The sequence below is a fragment of the Pan troglodytes genome, chromosome 7, assembly GCF_028858775.2.
Source record: "Pan troglodytes isolate AG18354 chromosome 7, NHGRI_mPanTro3-v2.0_pri, whole genome shotgun sequence".
Classification (NCBI taxonomy): Eukaryota; Metazoa; Chordata; class Mammalia; order Primates; family Hominidae; genus Pan; species Pan troglodytes.
The window spans coordinates 25,890,927-25,910,223 of record NC_072405.2 but is presented as its reverse complement, the minus strand read 5'-3'; the positions used below and the strand labels follow the sequence as shown (position 1 = coordinate 25,910,223).

General features: G+C 45.0%; 1 protein-coding gene across 1 annotated transcript in view; it reads right to left on the bottom strand.

The window, feature by feature from the left end:
* PDGFRL (platelet derived growth factor receptor like) overlaps positions 1–19,297 on the bottom strand; it is a 67,963-nt gene that overhangs the window by 35,428 nt on the left and 13,238 nt on the right. The window contains exon 3 of the mRNA XM_016959143.4: positions 17,902–18,199. Within this exon, the coding sequence (XP_016814632.3) occupies positions 17,902–18,199 (298 nt within the window). The remainder of the gene's footprint in view (positions 1–17,901; positions 18,200–19,297) is intronic.

Genomic DNA, 19,297 nt, shown 5'->3' with positions numbered 1-19,297 from the left:
TTAAATCCCAGACGTCACCCACATGTATACATATTTGTTAAAGCAAGATTTCACTCATAAAATACACGCAATCATTGGTACTATAAACAATGCTCCCTCTTGCAAGATGCCCCAAAATTATCATCTAACATAGTTGGTGATATTCCTACAGTGTCTTTGGTTTAACACACTAGCTTGACTGTATTGTCATTTTCTTACTGTATTTTAATTCTGTGCAACACATCTGGGATAATCAATCCTAGACTTACCAGAAATGCTCAAGAAATGAAATGTTTTGTTGAAAGAAACTTTTTTTTTTTGCTTTTTTAAATACATAGTCGGTGTAGGTAGAAACATTATTTTTAAATAAGAGTTAGCAGAAGACGTTTCCCCAAAACTATAGAATGTGCTTCAACCAATTTCCCCCACCCTAATGACTAGATCGACGAGCAATGGGTGATGTAGAGAACCTTGGGACCATTAATATGAGCATCAGTGAGCCCTCCACAGTGCTATGGACAAAAAGAGTTTGTAGGGGATTGAGACACACGTCTAAAACGTTTCTTAAAACGAAACTCCCAGGCCAAGGCAGGTGGATCACTTGAGATCATGAGTTTGAGACCAGCCTGGCCAACATGGCGAAACCCCATTTCCAATCAAAATACAAAAATTAGCAGGGCATGGTGGCATGCACCTGTAATCCCAGCTACTCAGGAGCCTGAGGCAGGAGAATTGCTTGAACCTGGGAGTTGGAAGTTGCAGTGAGCCCAGATTGCGCCACTGCACTCCAGCCTGGGTGACAGAGCAAGACTCAGTCTCAAAAAAAAAAAAAAACACACAACGAAAAACTGGCTGTTTCTTATGATTTACCTCCTTTGGGTACAGTATGGTGAACAGAAATAGCTCACCGATATTTAGATGGCTTACTATGTGTGCCAAGAGCTTTACACGCATGACCTCATTCTATCCTGAGAACAGCACAATGAGCCCCGTTCTATTATTACCTGCCCCCACCCATGTCCTGAACGGAACATAGCGGTGTTTTTCTGCAAGCTGAACGCTCTCAGAACATTGAGTACACTGGGGGAAGTCTTGTATCCTGCTGCCTCCACCCACCCATCTCTGGGGAAATACGGGAGGGCCTGCAGCTGGTGCCAGTGAGTCTGGAAAGAGAACGCTCTACCTTCAGCATTGGTTAGGTCATGTATTTGTCATTTCTGGGGTGGAAGACCATTTGAAGGCAAGTATTAGAGTTTGGGGGTGGCGTTTCCTTTTGACTGGCCACTGCAAATTACACCCCAATTGGACCCATGCTCCAGATAAGAATAAAGGCAAAGTGAGAGCCTCCTCATCTTCATTTGTTCTGCTCAGAAAATAAAATAAAACGAGCTTTGGAGGAAAGTGAGTTCGCATACAAAAGACACTCACATGATGATATGAATGCACTTAAGTGTACTGAACTATCTCCTTAAAAATGGTTAATATGGTAAATTGTACGTTCTGTGTATTTTCCAAAAATATAAATTATTTGAAAAAAAATACCTTCCTCAGCATAACACCAGAGTACTGTCCACAACATTTATCAAAGTCTGTGCAGATTCTTTCTCAATGGTGGGACTCTTCTGTTGATAACCACTTAAGATATTTCTCCTTTTCTTTTAAAATGTCTTCCAGACTCTCCCTCCAGATGCTGGATGACATGATGAGCCTGGCTGGGAGCCCACTCTCTGCTCCATCGGCCCACCCTCCCTTTGTGTTGTCTCTGGGTGGAGTAAGCTGTTGCCAACCGTGGCCAAATGAAAAGCCCGATGCCCTCCCTTCTCTCTAAAAGCTATTTATTGTTTTCCGAGGAGCCAGCCATCAAAGAGATCTCCTGTGCCCCACGCACTCCTCCCAACTCCCAGTTTTTGACTGAAAAAATGCTAACATCCGACCAGATACCAGAAAAACATCCTGAAAGACAATGCCTGGACTCTTATTTCCTAGGGAGCAGGACCAGGGCTTATTACCACATCAGCCTATCTTGTTTTTACTGCTGTGATGTTGCTGACAACATAGCTGAAATCTGCAACATCTCCTTGTTCCTACCAGCATTGATTGGTTATATTTAAGCCTTCGTCCAGACCCACTTATTCTCAGTTTCTTCTCATTTTCTTCCCTGGCTCAGCGCGGTGCCAAGAATTCTCTGGCTTTACACCCTGGAAGTGTGTTATGATGAGATTCAAGAAACAAAATGTGTGCAGAGAAGATGCAAATGGGTCATGTTGATCTCCCAGCAGGGGTTATTCAGATAATCCAGAATATTCTTATACAAATTTTTTAATATTATCAACAAAATGAAAGCAAAAATTTAAAAAATTATTGCAAAGAAGCATGATGTCCAAGAACACATCTAAAGACCCCAGTTGGAGTGAAATGGGTATGGGGCACGGGGAGGAAAAATGGAGGCAACTGACACAGGAAGAGACATTGTCTTTCTTCTGAAGGCAAGGAGGAGTTCTAACCCTCACAATGTGGTTTATATTACTCAGCATTTTCTTTCTGTCTCTCTCCCTCCTTCCTTCCCTCTCCCTGTCTCTCTCTCTCCCTTCTTTCGTTCTGAGACAGAGTCTCACTCTGTTGCCCAAGCTGGAGTGCAGTGGCATGATCTCAGCTCACTGCAGCCTCCACCTCCCAGGGTCAAGCAATCCTCCCACCTCAGCCTCCCAGGTAGCTAGGACTATAGGCACATGCCACCATGCTCTGCTAATTTTTGTATCTTTTTTCGTAGAGATGGGGTCTTGCCATGTTGCCCAAGCTGGTCTCAAACTCCTGAGCTCAAGTGATCCACCCGCCTCAGCCTCCCAAAGTGCTGGAATTACAGGCGTGAGCCACCATGCCCAGCCATGCATTTTCTTTGTATACATATTTAGAAAGGCTTTAAATCCTCCACTCGTAATTGCCCTAAATTTTACTCTAAATTTTTTTTAATTTTATTATTATTATACTTTAAGTTTTAGAGTACATGTGCATGACGTGCAGGTTTGTTACATATGTATACATGTGCCATGCTGGTATGCTGCACCCATTAACTCGTCATTTAGCATTAGGTATACCTCCTAATGCTATCCCTCTCCCCTCCCCCCACCCCACAACAGTCCCCAGTGTGTGATGTTCCCCTTCCTGTGTCCATGCATTCTCATTGTTCAATTCCTACCTATGAGTGAGAACATGCAGTGTTTGGTTTTTTGTCCTTGTGATAGTTTGCTGAGAATGATGGTTTCCAGCTTCATCCATGTCCCTACAAAGGACATGAACTCATCATTTTTTAAGGCTGCATAGTATTCCATGGTGTATATGTGCCACATTTTCTTAATCCAGTCTATCGCTGTTGGATATTTAGGTTGGTTCCAAGTCTTTGCTATTGTGAACAGTGCCACTATAAACATACGTGTGCATGTGTCTTTATAGCAGCATGATTTATAATCCTTTGGGGATATACCCAGTAATGGGATGGCTGCGTCAAATGGTATTTCTAGTTCTAGATCCCTGAGGAATCGCCACACTGACTTCCACAATGGTTAAACTAGTTTACAGTCCCACCAACAGTGTAAAAGTGTTCCTATTTCTCCACATCCTCTCCAGCACTCTAAATTTCTTAATGTGGCCAACAAGGCCCTCCATGGTCTGCCTCACCTCCCATCATCATCTCTCCTCCTAACCTCCTTCCCACTCCCTCACCTCTGACCGCTGCATCTTACCCACCTACCCTCCATACTCCAAGTTTTATACTCTTTCCCACTTCTAGGTACTACCTTCAAACACTTCTCTCTTTCTGGAATTTCCTTATATCCTTCTATGCCCTTCCTTACCCAGGGAACTTTCAAATATGAGCTTGAGTTTCCTCCTCCTTGACACCATACTTTCAAATATGAGGAGTCAAGAAACAGAGTGTTCGACAAATGATAATTACTGTTGTCAGAAACAGTACCTTTGCTATTTCCCATCTCAAAGACAGGAGATGTTTATGGGATCTGGGATGGACTGAGTCTGGAGGTAAAACCTGAATCAGTTTCAGCATCTGAAAATACAGTCATCAGCATGTTTCTATTAGCCTCGAAGGGATCAACTACACTGTTCAAGGGGGCCACTGCTCCTGAAAGACCCAGCAGGGGACAGGGGCATGAAAAAATTTGTCCCTGTGTGGGTACATACACTTACAAATGTCTACTCCCTTTTTAAAAAATGTGTTTGTTGGGCTGGGCGCAGTGGCTCATCCTTGTAATCCCAGCACTTAGGGAGGCCCAGGTGGTGGGTGGATCACTTGAGGTCAAGAGTTCAAGACAAGCCTGGCCAACGTGGCAAAACCCCATCTCTACTAAAAATACAAAAAATTAGCCAGGCTTGGTGGCACACGCCTGTAACCTCAGCTACTTGAGAGGCTGAGGCATGAGAGTCGCCTGAACCCAGGAGGCAGAGGTTGCAGTGAGCTGAGATTGTGCCACTGCACTCCAGGCTGGGCAAGAAAGAAGACTCTGTCTCCAAATATAAATACATAAAAATAAAATAAAATTTGTTTGTAAAATGAATTCTATACTGTTTAAAATACAGCTTGAAACTGTGACCACTACGTAGCCTGAAAGGCTGAAAGGACCATAGGTATAAGTCGGCACGTATTGTATCCACTCAGTTCTCATTTGGAATGTTTCTTCATTTACTGGTGATAGGAAGACAGTTGTAGCACAGCTGAAACCTGCCATCTAGTGGACCTTCTCATGACAGGGTTTTGCAAACAAGCATCGCAGAGTAGACCAGAACTCCAAGAGCATCCCGCAGTTACGCTCTTCCAACAGAGCTCTCCTTTCCAAATAGCCCAGTGTCAGGTTTTGACACTCTGGCGTCCAAAGAGCTACCCTAAATCAATGTGGAATTTCAACCACTTTCCACGCAAAGCTATTCCACCAAGAAAAATCGATGCGTCATTCTGGGTATCTGCTTTTCATTTCTGTTTTGAATCTTTAGAAATCAGATTAGTTTAGTCTACAGCTTTAAAAAAAAGTCGATGATTAATCTCTCTTGCCTGAAGCTACCTCCATCAGACCGAGAGTGTACTGTGATCTAAATTTATCTCAACACACATACCACAGAGCTCTGAAGTGGGGCAGCCGCTCTGCCTCAGGAACTAGGGTTCTCAAGTTCTGGGACCCATGCAGCCACTTGCCAGCTTGTCCCTCTGACCAGCCACATCTCCTCTATGACTCTCAGTTCCCTTATCTGTCAAAAAGTGGGGCTTCCTCGAAGACATACACATGGCCAATATGCCCAACATACTAATTATTAAAGAAATCCCAACCAAAACCACAATGAGATACCCTCTCACACCAGTCAGAATGGCTATTAACCAAAGCCAAAAATAACAGATGCCATCAAGGTCGTGGAGGAAAGGGAATGTTTACACACTGCAGGTGGGAATGTGGATTTGTTCAGCCACTGTACAAAGCAGTTTGGATATTTCTCACTTAGAGCTACCATGTGGGCCAGCAATCCCATTACCAAGCATATATCCAAAGGAATATACATAGTTCTACCACAAAGGCACAAGAATTCCTATGTTCATGCAGTACTAGTCACAATAGCAAAGAAAAGGAATCAACCCAGATGCCCATCAATAGTAGACTGGATAAAGAAAATGTGGTACATACACACCATGGAATACTACACAACCATAAAAAAGAATGAAATCATGTCCTTTGCAGCAACATGGATGCAGCTGGAGGCCATTATCCTAAGTAAACCAACACAGGAACTGAAGACCAAATACCACATGCTCTCACTTTTAAAGGGCAGCTAACCATTCAGTACACCTGGACACAAAGACAGGAATTATAGACACAGGGGCCCACTTGAAGGTGGAGGGTGGGAAGAGGGTGAGGACTGAGAAACTACCTATCGGGTACTAAGCTTATTACCTGGATAATGAAATAATCTACACCAAACCCTCGTGACATGCAATTTACCCATGTAACAAACCTGCACATATACACGCTCAACCTAAAAGTTGGGAAGAGGGGAAAAAAAAAAAAAAAAAAAAACGGGGGTATAAGCTAAACAATTAGAAGGTCCCTTTCAGGTCTAAAGTTCTTTGAGCTTGCTCCCAGAGTCTCAGGTCACATGATCTCAGGGGCCTGACTTTAGATCCCCTGCAGGCTCAGTGCCTCTGGCACCATTCATTCATAGAAATACATATGGAGGACCTGTGGCATGCTGGAGGCTGTGCTGGGTGTGAGGAAAACATCAGGGAATAAACAGACACCCTCTAAGGTTAGACACTACAGTCACTGCTGTTGTGATAGGAAGAAGTGGGACAATTCAAGAAATGCTTAGATAGTAGCATCATTGGTTGGATGCGGGAGTGAATAAGGAAAGTGGTTTTCAAGTGATTCCCGGGCCTCTGGTCAAGAGCAACTGGATGGAATTAGTGCCATTCTCTGAAGTGAAGGACACAGGAGGATGACCAGGTGTGGAGAAAGATCATGAGCTCAGTTTGTTTATTATTTCTTTAGAGATGGGCCTTGCTCTGTCTCCCAGGCTGGAGAGCAGTGGCACAATCATAGCTCACTGCAGTCTTGAGCTCCTGGGCCCAAACTATCTTACCATCTGAGCCTCCCAAGTAGCTGGGACTACAGGGGTGCACTACTATGCCTGGCTAATTTTTACGGTTTTTTTTTTTTTTTTAGAGATGGGGTCTTGCTCTGTTGCCCAGGCTGGGGCGCAGTCACAGATCATAGTTCACTACAGCCTCAAACTCCTGGGCCCAAGTGATCTTCTCACCACAGCATCCTGAGTAGCTGCAACTACAGGCATGTACCACCACACCTGTAATTTAAAACAATTTTTTTTAGAGATGGGGGTCTTGCTGTGTTGCTCAGGCTGGTCTCAAAGTCCTGGCCTCAAGTGATCCTCCCATCTTGGCCTCCCCTGTTGCTAGGATAGATGGTTCAGCGTAAATAAAAACTCATGAAAGATCCAAGCAGATATTGTGAGCAGGCAGCTAGGTAGCTCAGTCTGGAGCTCAGAAGAAACGTTTAATGTAATATAGGACAAATCGAGGGCATTCGCCAGCATGTAGAGAGGAGTGGACAGAACCAACATTCAATGTCTGGAAGAGTGGAGGATTCAGAGCTGGTGAAGAGGACTCCAGAAGGGCTGTGAGACAGAGAGAAAACCAGAAGGACACAGGACTGCAGAGGCCAAGACACGATGCTTCACTCGGCTAAATGGAGTTGGTGCAGGAAATCTCAAGGCATGGAAAAGCGAACTCTGGATTTAGTGCCCTTGTTGACCTCGGTGACAAAATGCATGTGGAGTAACGGGGCCAGGAGTCAGGTAGAGTTATTGAAGAATGAATAGGAAAAAGAAAAAAAGTGAATACAATGAGGACAGAGACTCCTCCCAGGGAATTGGGCGTGAAGGTTATGAGAGAGGAAGATGGCTGCAGGGTGCATGGGGGTCAAGGCAGAATTTCTTAATCTGGTGAATATTGATGAAAAGGACCCATAAATCCTTTTCAAGGAGATGTTGATGATCCAGAATGAAGAGGCAGTAAGTGATGTATTGAAGTTCCTGAGAAAGTAGGTAGAGATGAGATCCAGGGCACGGATAGTGCTTTGGCCTTAGGAGGGAAAATCCTCATCCTTCTTCCTGTCACTGGTAGATCAGGGAAGGAGGACATATGATCAGAGAAACTTAAGGTGATTAGAGCTCCAATTTCTTAATAAGTTAGGGGATAACTTCATTAGCTGAAAGTCAGAGAGATGAAGATGAGAGGTTTAAGAAGAGAGAAAAAGTGACCTTTCTAGAGAAATGTGTTGATTTTGCCAAGCAAACGTGAGGTGGCCACATCTACTGGCAGCCACGGCCATGTGGCGAGCTGTACGGCTCCTTCCAGCAGTCCTCAGGGTCCATGTGCAGACAAGAGAAAGTAGATGAACAGGGTCGTTTAGGGTCGCAAGTTTCCAAGTGGAAATGAAGGAAGAACAGAGAGCAAAGGAACTTAGGACATATTCAAGAGTTCAGTAGAAATGACAGAGCCCAGAATTGGAGACTATTATTCTAAGTAAAGTAACTCAGGAATAGAAAACCAAACATCATATGTTCTCACTGATACGTGGGAGCTAAGCTGTGAGGACGCAAAGGCGTAAGAATGATACAATGGACTTTAGGGACTTGGGGGGAAGAGTTTGGGGCGGTGAGGGATAAAAGATAACAAATATGCAAATATGGTGCAGTGTATACTGCTTGGGTGACGACGGGTGCACCAGGATCTGATGGCTCACACTAAAGAACGTATGTAACCAAGTACCTCAATAACTTATGGAAAAATAAAATTTTAAAAAAGAGAGAGAAGTAAAGACATAAAGGTGCAATGTGGATAAAGAGGGAGAAGGGAGAGTCAATGGACTAACGGCTCTATGAGGTCAAGTAACAATAGGTTCTGTATTAGTCTGTTCTCACGTTGCTAATAAAGACATACCTGAGACTGAGTAATGTATAAAGGAAAGAAGTTGAATGGATTCACAGTTCCACGTGGCTGGGGAGGTCTCACAATCCTGGTGGAAGAGCAAGGGATGTCTTACGTGGTAGCTGGCAAGAGAGAATGAGCACCAAGAGAAACGGGTTTCCCCCTAGAAAACCATGTGATCTCGTGAGACTTATTAACTACCATGAGAACAGTATGGGGGAGCTGCCCTTATGATTCAATTATCTCCCACTGGGCCCCTCCCACAACATGTGGGAATTACAGGAGCTATAATTCAAGATGAGATTTTGGAGGGGAAACAGCCAAACCATATCAGGCTCTGAGACAATGAGGATGGATCCAGGTGACACAGCACCATAGATATGAAATACATTAATACTTTGCCTAGCAGACCCACCTCCCAATACATGCAGTGTACACATCAGTACTCAGTGATTATCTTTAAATACTGAATGAATGAATGACTAAGAACTGACTTCTGACATGCGGCCTAAACCCCTGTGGAAGCCAAAACATACTTCCTGAGCTCTGGTATGTGTCAGACATTGTTCTAGGTGCTAGGAATCTGATGATAAACCACAGATGTGTTATTTGCCCTCAAGGGGTTTATTCTTTCAGGAGGGAAGAAGGACACAGATCCCAGATTATAAAGAAGTAATCAATTAAATAAACAAATAAGCAATAATATATTCACATTCCAGATAAGGAAACTGGGTTCTAGGGAAATTACTGATCACACACCACTTTGCTGGTTAGTGATAAACGGAAGATTCAAATCTAGCTGTGCCTCAGCCTCTGGCTTCTCTGTTCCACAACATTCTTTGTCTTTATTCTCATTGCAGGAAACAAATAGGATAAGACATTTATCCTTATTGAGTAAATTGAATGCTTTCTCTGTGTTACACATATGAACCATGAGATCAAGTTATTTATATAATAATGTTTATAAATGCACTATTTATGATAGTAAAAACTCAAACAGCCACAAGCTGGGAACTAGGTAAGAAGACAATGCTATATAACATTGATGGAATACTATATTGTCATCAAAATCATAAGGAGAGCTACATAAAAATCCATATGAAATCACTGCAGGTTACAACACATTAACTTGCTGAAATATTGCTTTAAACGAATTCCCAAATCCCAAATTCATAGTTGAGTGGGTCCTTAGAGACCATCTTGTTTTACAGGCTAAGAAACTGAGGCAGCATCCTTGCTAAAACACCACCGTGAAAAATCAGTAAGAAGAGATAGATTTCTGCATCCTCCAATCCTAGAGAGATGCCAAATTATATTTGGGTGCCATGAATGTTCTTTTCTTCATATTGTGTTTTAATCATTTACCAAAATCACTGATGAATAAAGTCAGATACATCAATCCATTCAAGTATTTAATAAGCAACTGTGACATTCCCAGCACTTTGGGAAAAACAAATGTATATTGCATTTTTCTCTACTTGGGCATTTTACTTCCTAGAGCTCTAAAGTTCATTACATCTCCTTCTTCTTCATTAATTGCTCTCTCTGTTGGCCTGCTTTTGTAGGTGAGTGTCAAGAACATTTCACAATTTAGTAGGAAAAGATGAAGCAGTCAGAAGATTACATTCGGATAAATGTGGTCACGCTTCCAGAAAGCCAACAATATTGGTTAAAACTACAAGGCCTGGCTGGGCGAGGAGGCTCACGCCTGAAATCTCAGGACTTTGAGAGGCCAAGGTGGACGGATCACTTGAGGCCAAGAGGTGGAGACCAGCCTGGCCAACATACCGAAAACCAGTCTCTACTTAAAATACAAAAACTAGCCAGGTGTGGCGGCAGATACCTGTAGTATCAGCTACTCGGGAGGTTGAGGCACTAGAATTGCTTGAACATGGGAGGTGGAGGTTGCAGTGAGCTGAGATCATGCCACTGCACGCCAACCTAGGCGACAGAGCAAGACTTTGCCAAAAAACAAAAACAAAAAACAAAAAAACTACAAGGCTTTGTTGGATGAACACCTGGGGAGCTTCCAAACCCAACACTGTCATAGCCCTGGAAAGAAATCATTCTACGGAAAAAAGAAAACACAGAATGAATACTTCTCTATCCAAAGGCACCACGTTCTGGGAACGATGTCAAGAGTCCGTTTCTTGAATCTCTGGTGTGAAATACATCGTGCCCCCTTGAGGGCAAATAGCACATCTGTGGTTGATATAGCTATGACTAGATGTTTTTCACATTTTTTTCACATTGTTTCATAAGTTTTTGGAAGCCCACATCTGTCATTACTTTCTTCTAAGGCTCTTGCTGTGCTTCGAATGAACACTATTTAAAGAGTCAAAATTTGTTTTTTCAGACGCTGAATATTTCTCTTCAGATTAATGCTCACTTTAGAGTCTTTAAAATGTTTTCAAATGCATTTTAATATATAATTTAGATATATTTGAAAATACTCTTAGAAATACTAAAATTTCAAGCATGGAATCCTCTAAGCTTAAGATGCTTTGTGTAGGAAGTCAAAGACTAAATATTCAGAATAATTTAAATTATATCAATTCTGTTTTTTTATAAAAAGTGCATGAATCTGACTTTGGTGAATAAGGTCGTTTAAAATGTACGTGGTATTGGAGGCAGGGCCTGTCCTGCGGGCGCGTTGGCTTCTTCCCACGGAGTTACGTGCAGCCCGTGCGCCTGTGAGCAGCCCGGCAGCCGATCTGGCCAATGGGCCATTTTACAGGAACTGAGGTCCACAGAGGACATGGACACCCCCAGCCCGGTCAGAGTCACACGGGACTCAGTGGACGGCCTTGGATTGAATGTGGGCTCCTAACTGCCTCCGGCCACTTCTCACAAACTGGGATGGCCCAGGTCCCCCAGCAAGGGTACCCAGCAAGGGTAACTCTGGGGCTTCCTGGCTGGTTGCTTCCCATTGGCTGCCAGCTGTGTGACAACACAGGGCGGAGTCTGTGGAGGCCCCACCCACCTCCTCTTGTCAACGGCCCCATCTGCCAGTAAGGTTGAGGACTCCCAGGTTTCACCCACTGGAGGCTCAACCTGAGGAACCCTGGCCATGGTGGGTGGGTTCACCTTGGGTTGACCACCCACTGGGCCTACCTGCCCCTCCCTCAAAAGGCCCCTCGAGTTGTACGGGCTGTTGGGAGGTGGCTTAGCCTCGAAGGGCAGACTGCACACCTGTTGACCTAAACTCACTGGACAGACTCCAGGTGGACACCAACTCCTCAACAGCCCCATAACCTTAGCTCTACCTGGGGTACCCAGCACCCCCGCCCCACCACAGGGCTAGAGGCCCTGAGACCCTGAAAAAGGGGCGGGCAGTAGGGAAGGTGGAGGCACACTCCTCTCCTGTTGGACAGGTGAGCTCTGAGGTCAAGCCCTGGGCTCAGCCACGCAGAGACCCTGGCTGCCCTGGCTCTTGTTTGTTTAGGTCCAGGTTCTGCCCAGACCAGGGCCCAGGAGAGTTCTCAGGAGGCTGAGAAACCTCCAGGCCAGACAGAAAGTTGGGGCCAGAGCTGGGTTTTAGAGATCCTACAGGATCCAAAATGGGGTGGCTACCTAGGTGGGGCATGGCCCCTACCCGAGAACAGGAGGGTCCTCCAGAGAATGTGCCACCATCGGGGATATGAGCTGGGCCTGCCCAGAGCCTGGGCACCTTTGGGAGCAGGAAAACTCAAGTGGAACTTGGAAAGGCTTTGAACGCCAGGCTGATGGTTGAGGGGATGGTGGGCAGGGAGGGAGGGCAAGGAGGCTCCGTCTGGCATTTGGGAGCAGGTGAGTGGAGGGCGGAGTCCCTGGAGGTGGCTGCAGTCCCTTAATGGGGGGCCTTGCTCTGGGCATGTGGGGCTGTCCCTCCATCCAGAGCTGGCCCAAGACCCATAGGGCCCTGAGTGCTGGCAAATCTCACTGCTCCTGACCCGGCTTGTGTATTCAAAACGCAAACAGTAAAATCAACATCAGGATGTACATCAGGAAAAAAAAAAATGTACGTGGTAAATCCCACTTGCGGGTATATATCCAAAAGAATTAAAAGCAGAATCTCAAAGAAATATATGCACATCCATGTTCACTGCAGCATTCACAACAGCCAGAAGGTGGAAGGAGCCTAAATGCCTATCACTGGATGATGGATTACAAAAATGTAGTCTAGGCCAGGCACAGTGGCTCACGCCTGGAATCCCAGCACTTTGGGAGGCCGAGGCGGGTGGATCACGAGGTCAGGAGATCGAGACCACGGTGAAACCCTGTCTCTACTAAAAATACAAAAATTAGCCAGGCATGGTGGCACGTGCCTGTAATCCCAGCTACTCCAGAGGCTGAGGCAGGAGAGTCGCTTGAACCCGGGAGGCGGAGGTTGCAGTGAGCTGAGATCGCACCACTGCACTCCAGCCTGGGTGACAGAGCAAGACTCCATCTCAAAACAAAACAAACAAAATAAATGTAGTATAGGCCAGGCATGGTGGCTTACACCTGTAATCCCAGCACTTACGGGAGGCTGAGGCAGACAGATCAGTTGAGGTCAGGAATTCGAGACCAGCCTGGCCATCATAGTGAAACCCTGTCTCTATAGAAGATACAAAAATTAGCTGAGTGTGGTGGTGTGTGCCTGTAATTCCAGCTAGTTGGGAGGCTGAGGCAGGAGAATCGCTTGAACCTGGGAGGCGGAAGCTGTACTGAGCCGAGATCGCCCCACTGCACTCCAGCCTGGGTGACAGAGCAAGACTCCGTCTCAAAAATAAAATGTAATATATACATATAATATAATATTACTCAGCCTTAAACAAAGAGGAAACCACATCATAGGCTGCAACATCAAAGAACTTTGAGGACATCATGCTGTGGGAAATAAGTCAGTAACAAAAAAAACAAATACGCTGCATGTTCCATTTATATGGGGTACCTAGAGTTGTCAAACTCATAGCAACAGCCAGTAGCAAGGTGACTGCCAGGAAAGAATGCTAGGAGAGGAGTTCAGTGGGCACATAGTTTCGGCCATGCAAAATGAAAACGGTCTAGAGGTCTATTATACAACCATGTGCCTATAGTTAACAATACTGTACACTTCAAAATTATTTTTTCTTTTTTTTTTTTGAGATGGAGTTTCACTCTTGTTGCCCAGGCTGGAGTGCAAAGGCACGATCTCGGCTCACCACAACCTCCGCCTCCCAGGTTCAAGTGATTCTCCTGCCTCAGCCTCCCTAGCTGGAATTACAGGCATGTACCACGCCCAGCTAATTTTGTATTTTTAGTAGAGACGGGGTTTCGCCGTGTTGGTCAGGCTGGTCTCGAACTCCTGACCTCCGGTGATCCGTCCGCCTCAGCCTCCCAAAGTGCTGGGATTACAGGCATGAGTCACTACACCAAGCATTTTTTTTTTTTTTTTTTTTTTTTGAAACAGTCTCACTCCTGTTGCCCAGGTTGGAATATAGTGGTATGATCATGGCTCACTGCAGCGTTGACTTCCTGGGCTCAGGTGATCCCACCCTCTTAGCCTCCCAAGTAGCTGGGACTACAGGAATGCACTACAAAGCCAGGTTAAATCTTTTTTTTCCTTATTTTTAGTAGAGATGGTTTCATCATGTTGCCCAAGCTGGTCTTAAACTCCTGGGTTCAAGTGATCCGCCCACCTTGGCCTCCCAAAGTGCTGGGATTACAGGTGTGAGCCATCATGCCTGGCCTTCAAAATCATTAAGAGGATAAATCTATGTTATATGTTTTTTACTGCACATAAATATATATAGTGGTAAGCCTTTCCAGATTTCTTCCAAGCAGAATATCCGTACGTTCCCTCTTACCCACTTCAAGTGTGGAAAGGGAAACAGGAAGAATGGATTCACTTTCTCCCTCTCCAATCCACATCCAGCCCACTCACCTTTAAGAAGGACTCTATCCTGTTATATCCACAATGCTAGAGGGTAGAGTCAGAATAAAAATGTGAAAGATGTCTTACTACAAGAGGATAAGAGAGATAAGTAGACAGTTTAATATCACTTATACGTGTATTTTTATTTACTCTCAAGGTGTGTGTGTAGGGTAGTGTGTGTGTGTGTGTGTGTGCATGTGTATGTGTGTTTAAGAAGGACAAATGTATCAGGGAGGCTTGTCAGTCAAACATTAATAGAGAAAGCTAACCACCAACCACTCAGCTAAGTCTCAGTGAAAAACAAAGATGTTGAAAGAAAATAATAGTAGTTTTCAGTGTGAAGAGAGCTGGGAAGAGGAAACAGCAAGTGCTGTGGGAACACATAGCTGGGGGGGGCCTGCCATGGGTTTCCCAGAGAAAGTGATGCCTGACGTTAGCCCGGTGCTGAGGGGCCCAAGAGTGTTCCTGGCTATGAAACAGCAAACTCGAAGGCCCCAGGAGCCTGGTGCTTTTGAGAATCTCACAGGAGCCCAGGGCAGCGAAAGCACAGTGACTGATCGAGAGTAGAGGTGACTCCAGAGGACGGCAGAGGTCAGCGAGGGCCTCATTGCCATGTGAGGATGTTGGACTTTATCCCCAAGGGCATCCACCGAGTGGTGAGCAGGGAAGCCACACTCTGAACTCTGACTTTTAAGTGTTGCTGCAGCGGCAGTGAGGAGCCCTAGCCCAGGTGTGGTCACCGCAGTATCAGAGATGGGAGAGAAGAGCGCCTCAGACAGGTGACAGTGACTCCAGGAATGCAAATGGACAGATTCCCATTCCTGGAAGAAGGCTCAATTGCTATGAAGAGGGAACTGAGTCATGTATTAGGTTGACGCAAAAGCAATAGTGGTTTTTCATCATTACTTTTCATGGTAAGAACAGCTATTATTTTTGCACCAAACTCAGAATTTTGAAATGTTAAAATGAAGGCTGAACTGGCTTAACTTGGTGACCGATGGGATGTGGAGAGTGTGGGGGAGAAGGAGGAGGCATGGATGCTGCCCTGAAATGTTAAAATGAAGGCTGAACTGGCTTAACTTGGTGACCGATGGGATGTGGAGAGTGTGGGGGAGAGGGAGGAGGCATGGATGCTGCCCTGAAATGTTAAAATGAAGGCTGAACTGGCTTAACTTGGTGACCGATGAGATGTGGAGAGTGTGGGGGAGAGGGAGGAGGCATGGATGCTGCCCAGTCTTCTGGTTGGGTAACCAAGTGGATAATGATGTCCTTGAGGGAGATGAATTTCTGCAGAAACACAGTTTGTGTGGAAATATGAATGGTTGTGAACATGCAGAGTCTGAGATCCCTGCCCTCTGCAGCCTTTCTTTCCTTTTTTTTTTTTTTTTTGAGACAGAGTATTGCTATGTTGCCAGGCTGGAGCGCAGTGGCCTGATCTCGGCTCACTGCAACCTCCGCCTCCCAGGTTCAAGCAATTCTCCTGCCTCAGCCTCCCGAGTAGCTGGGACTACAGGCATGCACCACGCCCAGCTAATTTTTATATTTTTAGTAGAGATGGGGTTTCACAATGTTGGCTAGGATGGTATCGATCTCTTGACCTCATGATGATCCACCCGCCTTGGCCTCCCAAAGTGCTGGGATTACAGGCATGAGCCACCATGCCCAGCCTGCCTGCAGCCTTTCTTTCTCCCATTCTTGTCATCTCAGACAACATCTGGTATTTCTCCATTGTAAATCCATCCTATTTCTCCATCATATACGGAAATAGGGCCAGAAAGAATCTTAGAAATCATGTCATCCCCTACCCTTCATTCTACACATAAGGAAACTGAGAACTGGCAGAGTTTAGGAGACTTCACCAAGGTGCACAGCACTGTAACCCCATACACACCCCCGACTCAGAGCCCGTGCTCAGGTTCCTCCCAGCACCCCAGGAAGCACGTGTTTCTTTCTTGCTTCTCAACACTTGCCACTCTCACCATCATAACCACTCTTCCTGGTCTAGAAGACTAGCCTCCTGAAGGTACTCATTCAAACATGAGAAATCACTGGCCTTCTTACCAGTTGAGGCCTCTGAATGTAACAGTCATAGATTTATGAACATCAAAATAATCAGAAGCAGCCAGGCGCGGTGGCTCACGCCTGTAATCCCAGCACTTTGGGAGGCCGAGGCAGGCGGATCATGAGGTCAGGAGATTGAGACCATCCTGACTAACATAGTGAAACTCTGTCTCTACTAAAAATGCAAAAAATTAGCCAGGCGTGGTGGCAGGTGCCTGTAGTCCCAGCTACTTGGGAGGCTGAGGCAGGAGAATGGTGTGAACCTGGAAGGCAGAGCTTGCAGTGAGCCAAGATGGCACCACTGCACTCCAGCCTGTGGGACAGAGCGAGACTCCGTCTCAAAAAAAAAAAAAAAAATAATAATAATAATAATAATCAGAAGCAGTTGAAAAGTAGTTGAAGTTGATATCTGGTCAAGTTGCTCACAGGAATCTCCTGTAAGGTCATTTCAGTTTTCATTATGATTACTTAAAAAAACAACATAAAACATTGAGTCCATTAACTTTCACGGTATGATTTTTTTTTATTTTTCTGAGACAGAGTCTCACTCTGTCACCCAGGCTGGAGTGCAGTGGTACGATCTTGGCTCACTGTAACCTCCGCATCCCAGGTTCAACCGACTCTCCTGCCTCAGCCTCCTGAGTAGCTGGGATTACAGGCACATGCTACCACATATAGCTAATTTATATTTCTTGTAGAGACGGGGTTTCACCATGTTGGCCAGGCTAGTCTCCAACTCCTGGCCTCAAGTCATCTACCTGCATTGGCCTCCCAAAGGGCTGGGATTACAGGCATGAGTCACTGCACCCAGCCATACAATATGAATTTTTAAACATCCATCTCTATGCATAATAGTTTTCTATAACATTTTGGTTTCCTATAAAATTTCACTCACCATACATTTTCATAGAAAATTGTCATATGGTATTGTCACATGGTTTCCTATAAAATTTCACTCTTTCAACAAATGTTGGTAGGATTTGCAATTTTTTTTTTTTTTTTTTTTTTTTTTTGAGATGAAGTCTCGCTCTCTGTCGCCCATGCTGGAGTGCAGTGGCACAACCTCGGCTCAATGCAAGCTCCACCTCCCAGGTTCACACCATTCTCCTGCCTCAGCCTCCCGAGTAGCTGGGATTACAGGCGTCCGCCACCACACCCGGCTAATTTTCTGTATTTTTAATAAAGACAGGGTTTCACCGTGTTAGCCAGGATAGCCTCGATCTCCTGACCTCGTGATCCGCCCACCTCGGCCTCCCAAAGTGCTGGGATTACAGGCATGAGCCACCGCACCCGGCCTGCAATTGTTTTTATTAACTGGGTAAAGAAATAAAATCTATGACTTTTGCCCTTTGAGCTTCTATTTTTATGATCTATTAGGGTAAAATGGAACATGTCAGAAACAATGTGTAATAATAGTTAAGAAGGAATTTTGTTAACTATTACAAATCCTCAACCCTACACAGTTTAAAAAAAAAATGCTTACCTGAGGCGAGAGTCCTTAAACGTGTCCAGATACGCAGGGTAGCTCCACCCAATTCTACTCCCTTTACATCGAAGCTCTACAGTTTGCCCCGCCAGCAGACTCAGGGTAGCGGCGGGTTTCTGGAAGCGACCTTTATCCAGCACTTGCATCATGATAGACTGTGTCTTTGGTGCTGAATTGGCTGAGTCCCTGTCCTTTATTTTAGGAATTTTGGGCTTCACCTTCTTGTTGGTAGGTTTGATTCTATTCTCTCCTGGTTCTTTTGGACGCTTGTTCTTGGGAAGGTGTTGGCCAGTAACTGCACAAACATAAGGAGAGAGAAATGCGCTGTAGTAATGGCATTTTCAGAATATTTGAGGCCAATAACTATTTTTTTTTTGAGACAGATTCTTACTCTATCGCCCAGGCTGGAGGGCAGTGGCATAACCTCAGCTCACTGCCACCTCCACCTCCCAGGTTCAAGGGTTTCTCTTGCCTGATCATCCTGAGTAGCTGAGATTACAGGTGCCCGCCGCCACACCCAACTCATTTTTGTATTTTTAGTAGAGACCTGGAGACAGGGTCTCATCACGTTGGCCAGGCCGGTCTCGAAGTCCTAACCTCAGGTGAGCTGCCTGCCTTGGCCTCCCAAAGTGCTGGGATTACAGGAGTGAGCCACCATGCCCAGCCCTCATAACTTTTAGGTAACTCTAGAGAAGATAACTTTTTAATCCTCCCCTCCTCAATATTAGTATCCTCAATACTGTTTTCAGTGAAAGTCATGTAATGATCATTTTTTGATTCTTTAATTTTAAAACATTAAAAATATATTTCAGCTCCAAAGATATTATTCAAATTCAGCAAAACAGTTTATGTATGAGCTAAAATTTGCCCTTAGAAAACAAAAATATTACTGCCTGTAGTTCACACCGTCTCATAGTCTCCAAGTGGTCACACAAAACAGCAGAACTAAAGCCATTCAAGGCTGTTTGTTTACTTTGCAGTCTATATGTTGTCACTATTCATTTTGATTCTACTGTTTAAACACAGAAATATGTAGCTCCACAGAGACTGGGAACACAAACTGTGCTGAAAGTGCACGCAAAATATTTTGTGTTTAACGTTAGAAACGGAATCTCACTCTGTCATCCACGCTGGAATGCAATGGCATGATCCTAGCTCACTGCAGCCTTGAACTCCTGGGCTCAAGTGATCCTCCTGCCTCAGCCTCCTGAGTAACTAGGCCTACACATATGTGAGACCATGCTGAGCTAATTTTTTTTTTTAAGATGGGGTCCTGCTATGTTGCCCAGGCTGATCTCAAACTCCTGGCCTCAAACAACCCTCCCACCTAGGCCTTCCAAAGTGCTGCAACTGTACGTGTGAGCCACTGTGCCCAGCCAAGATTTTGAACCAC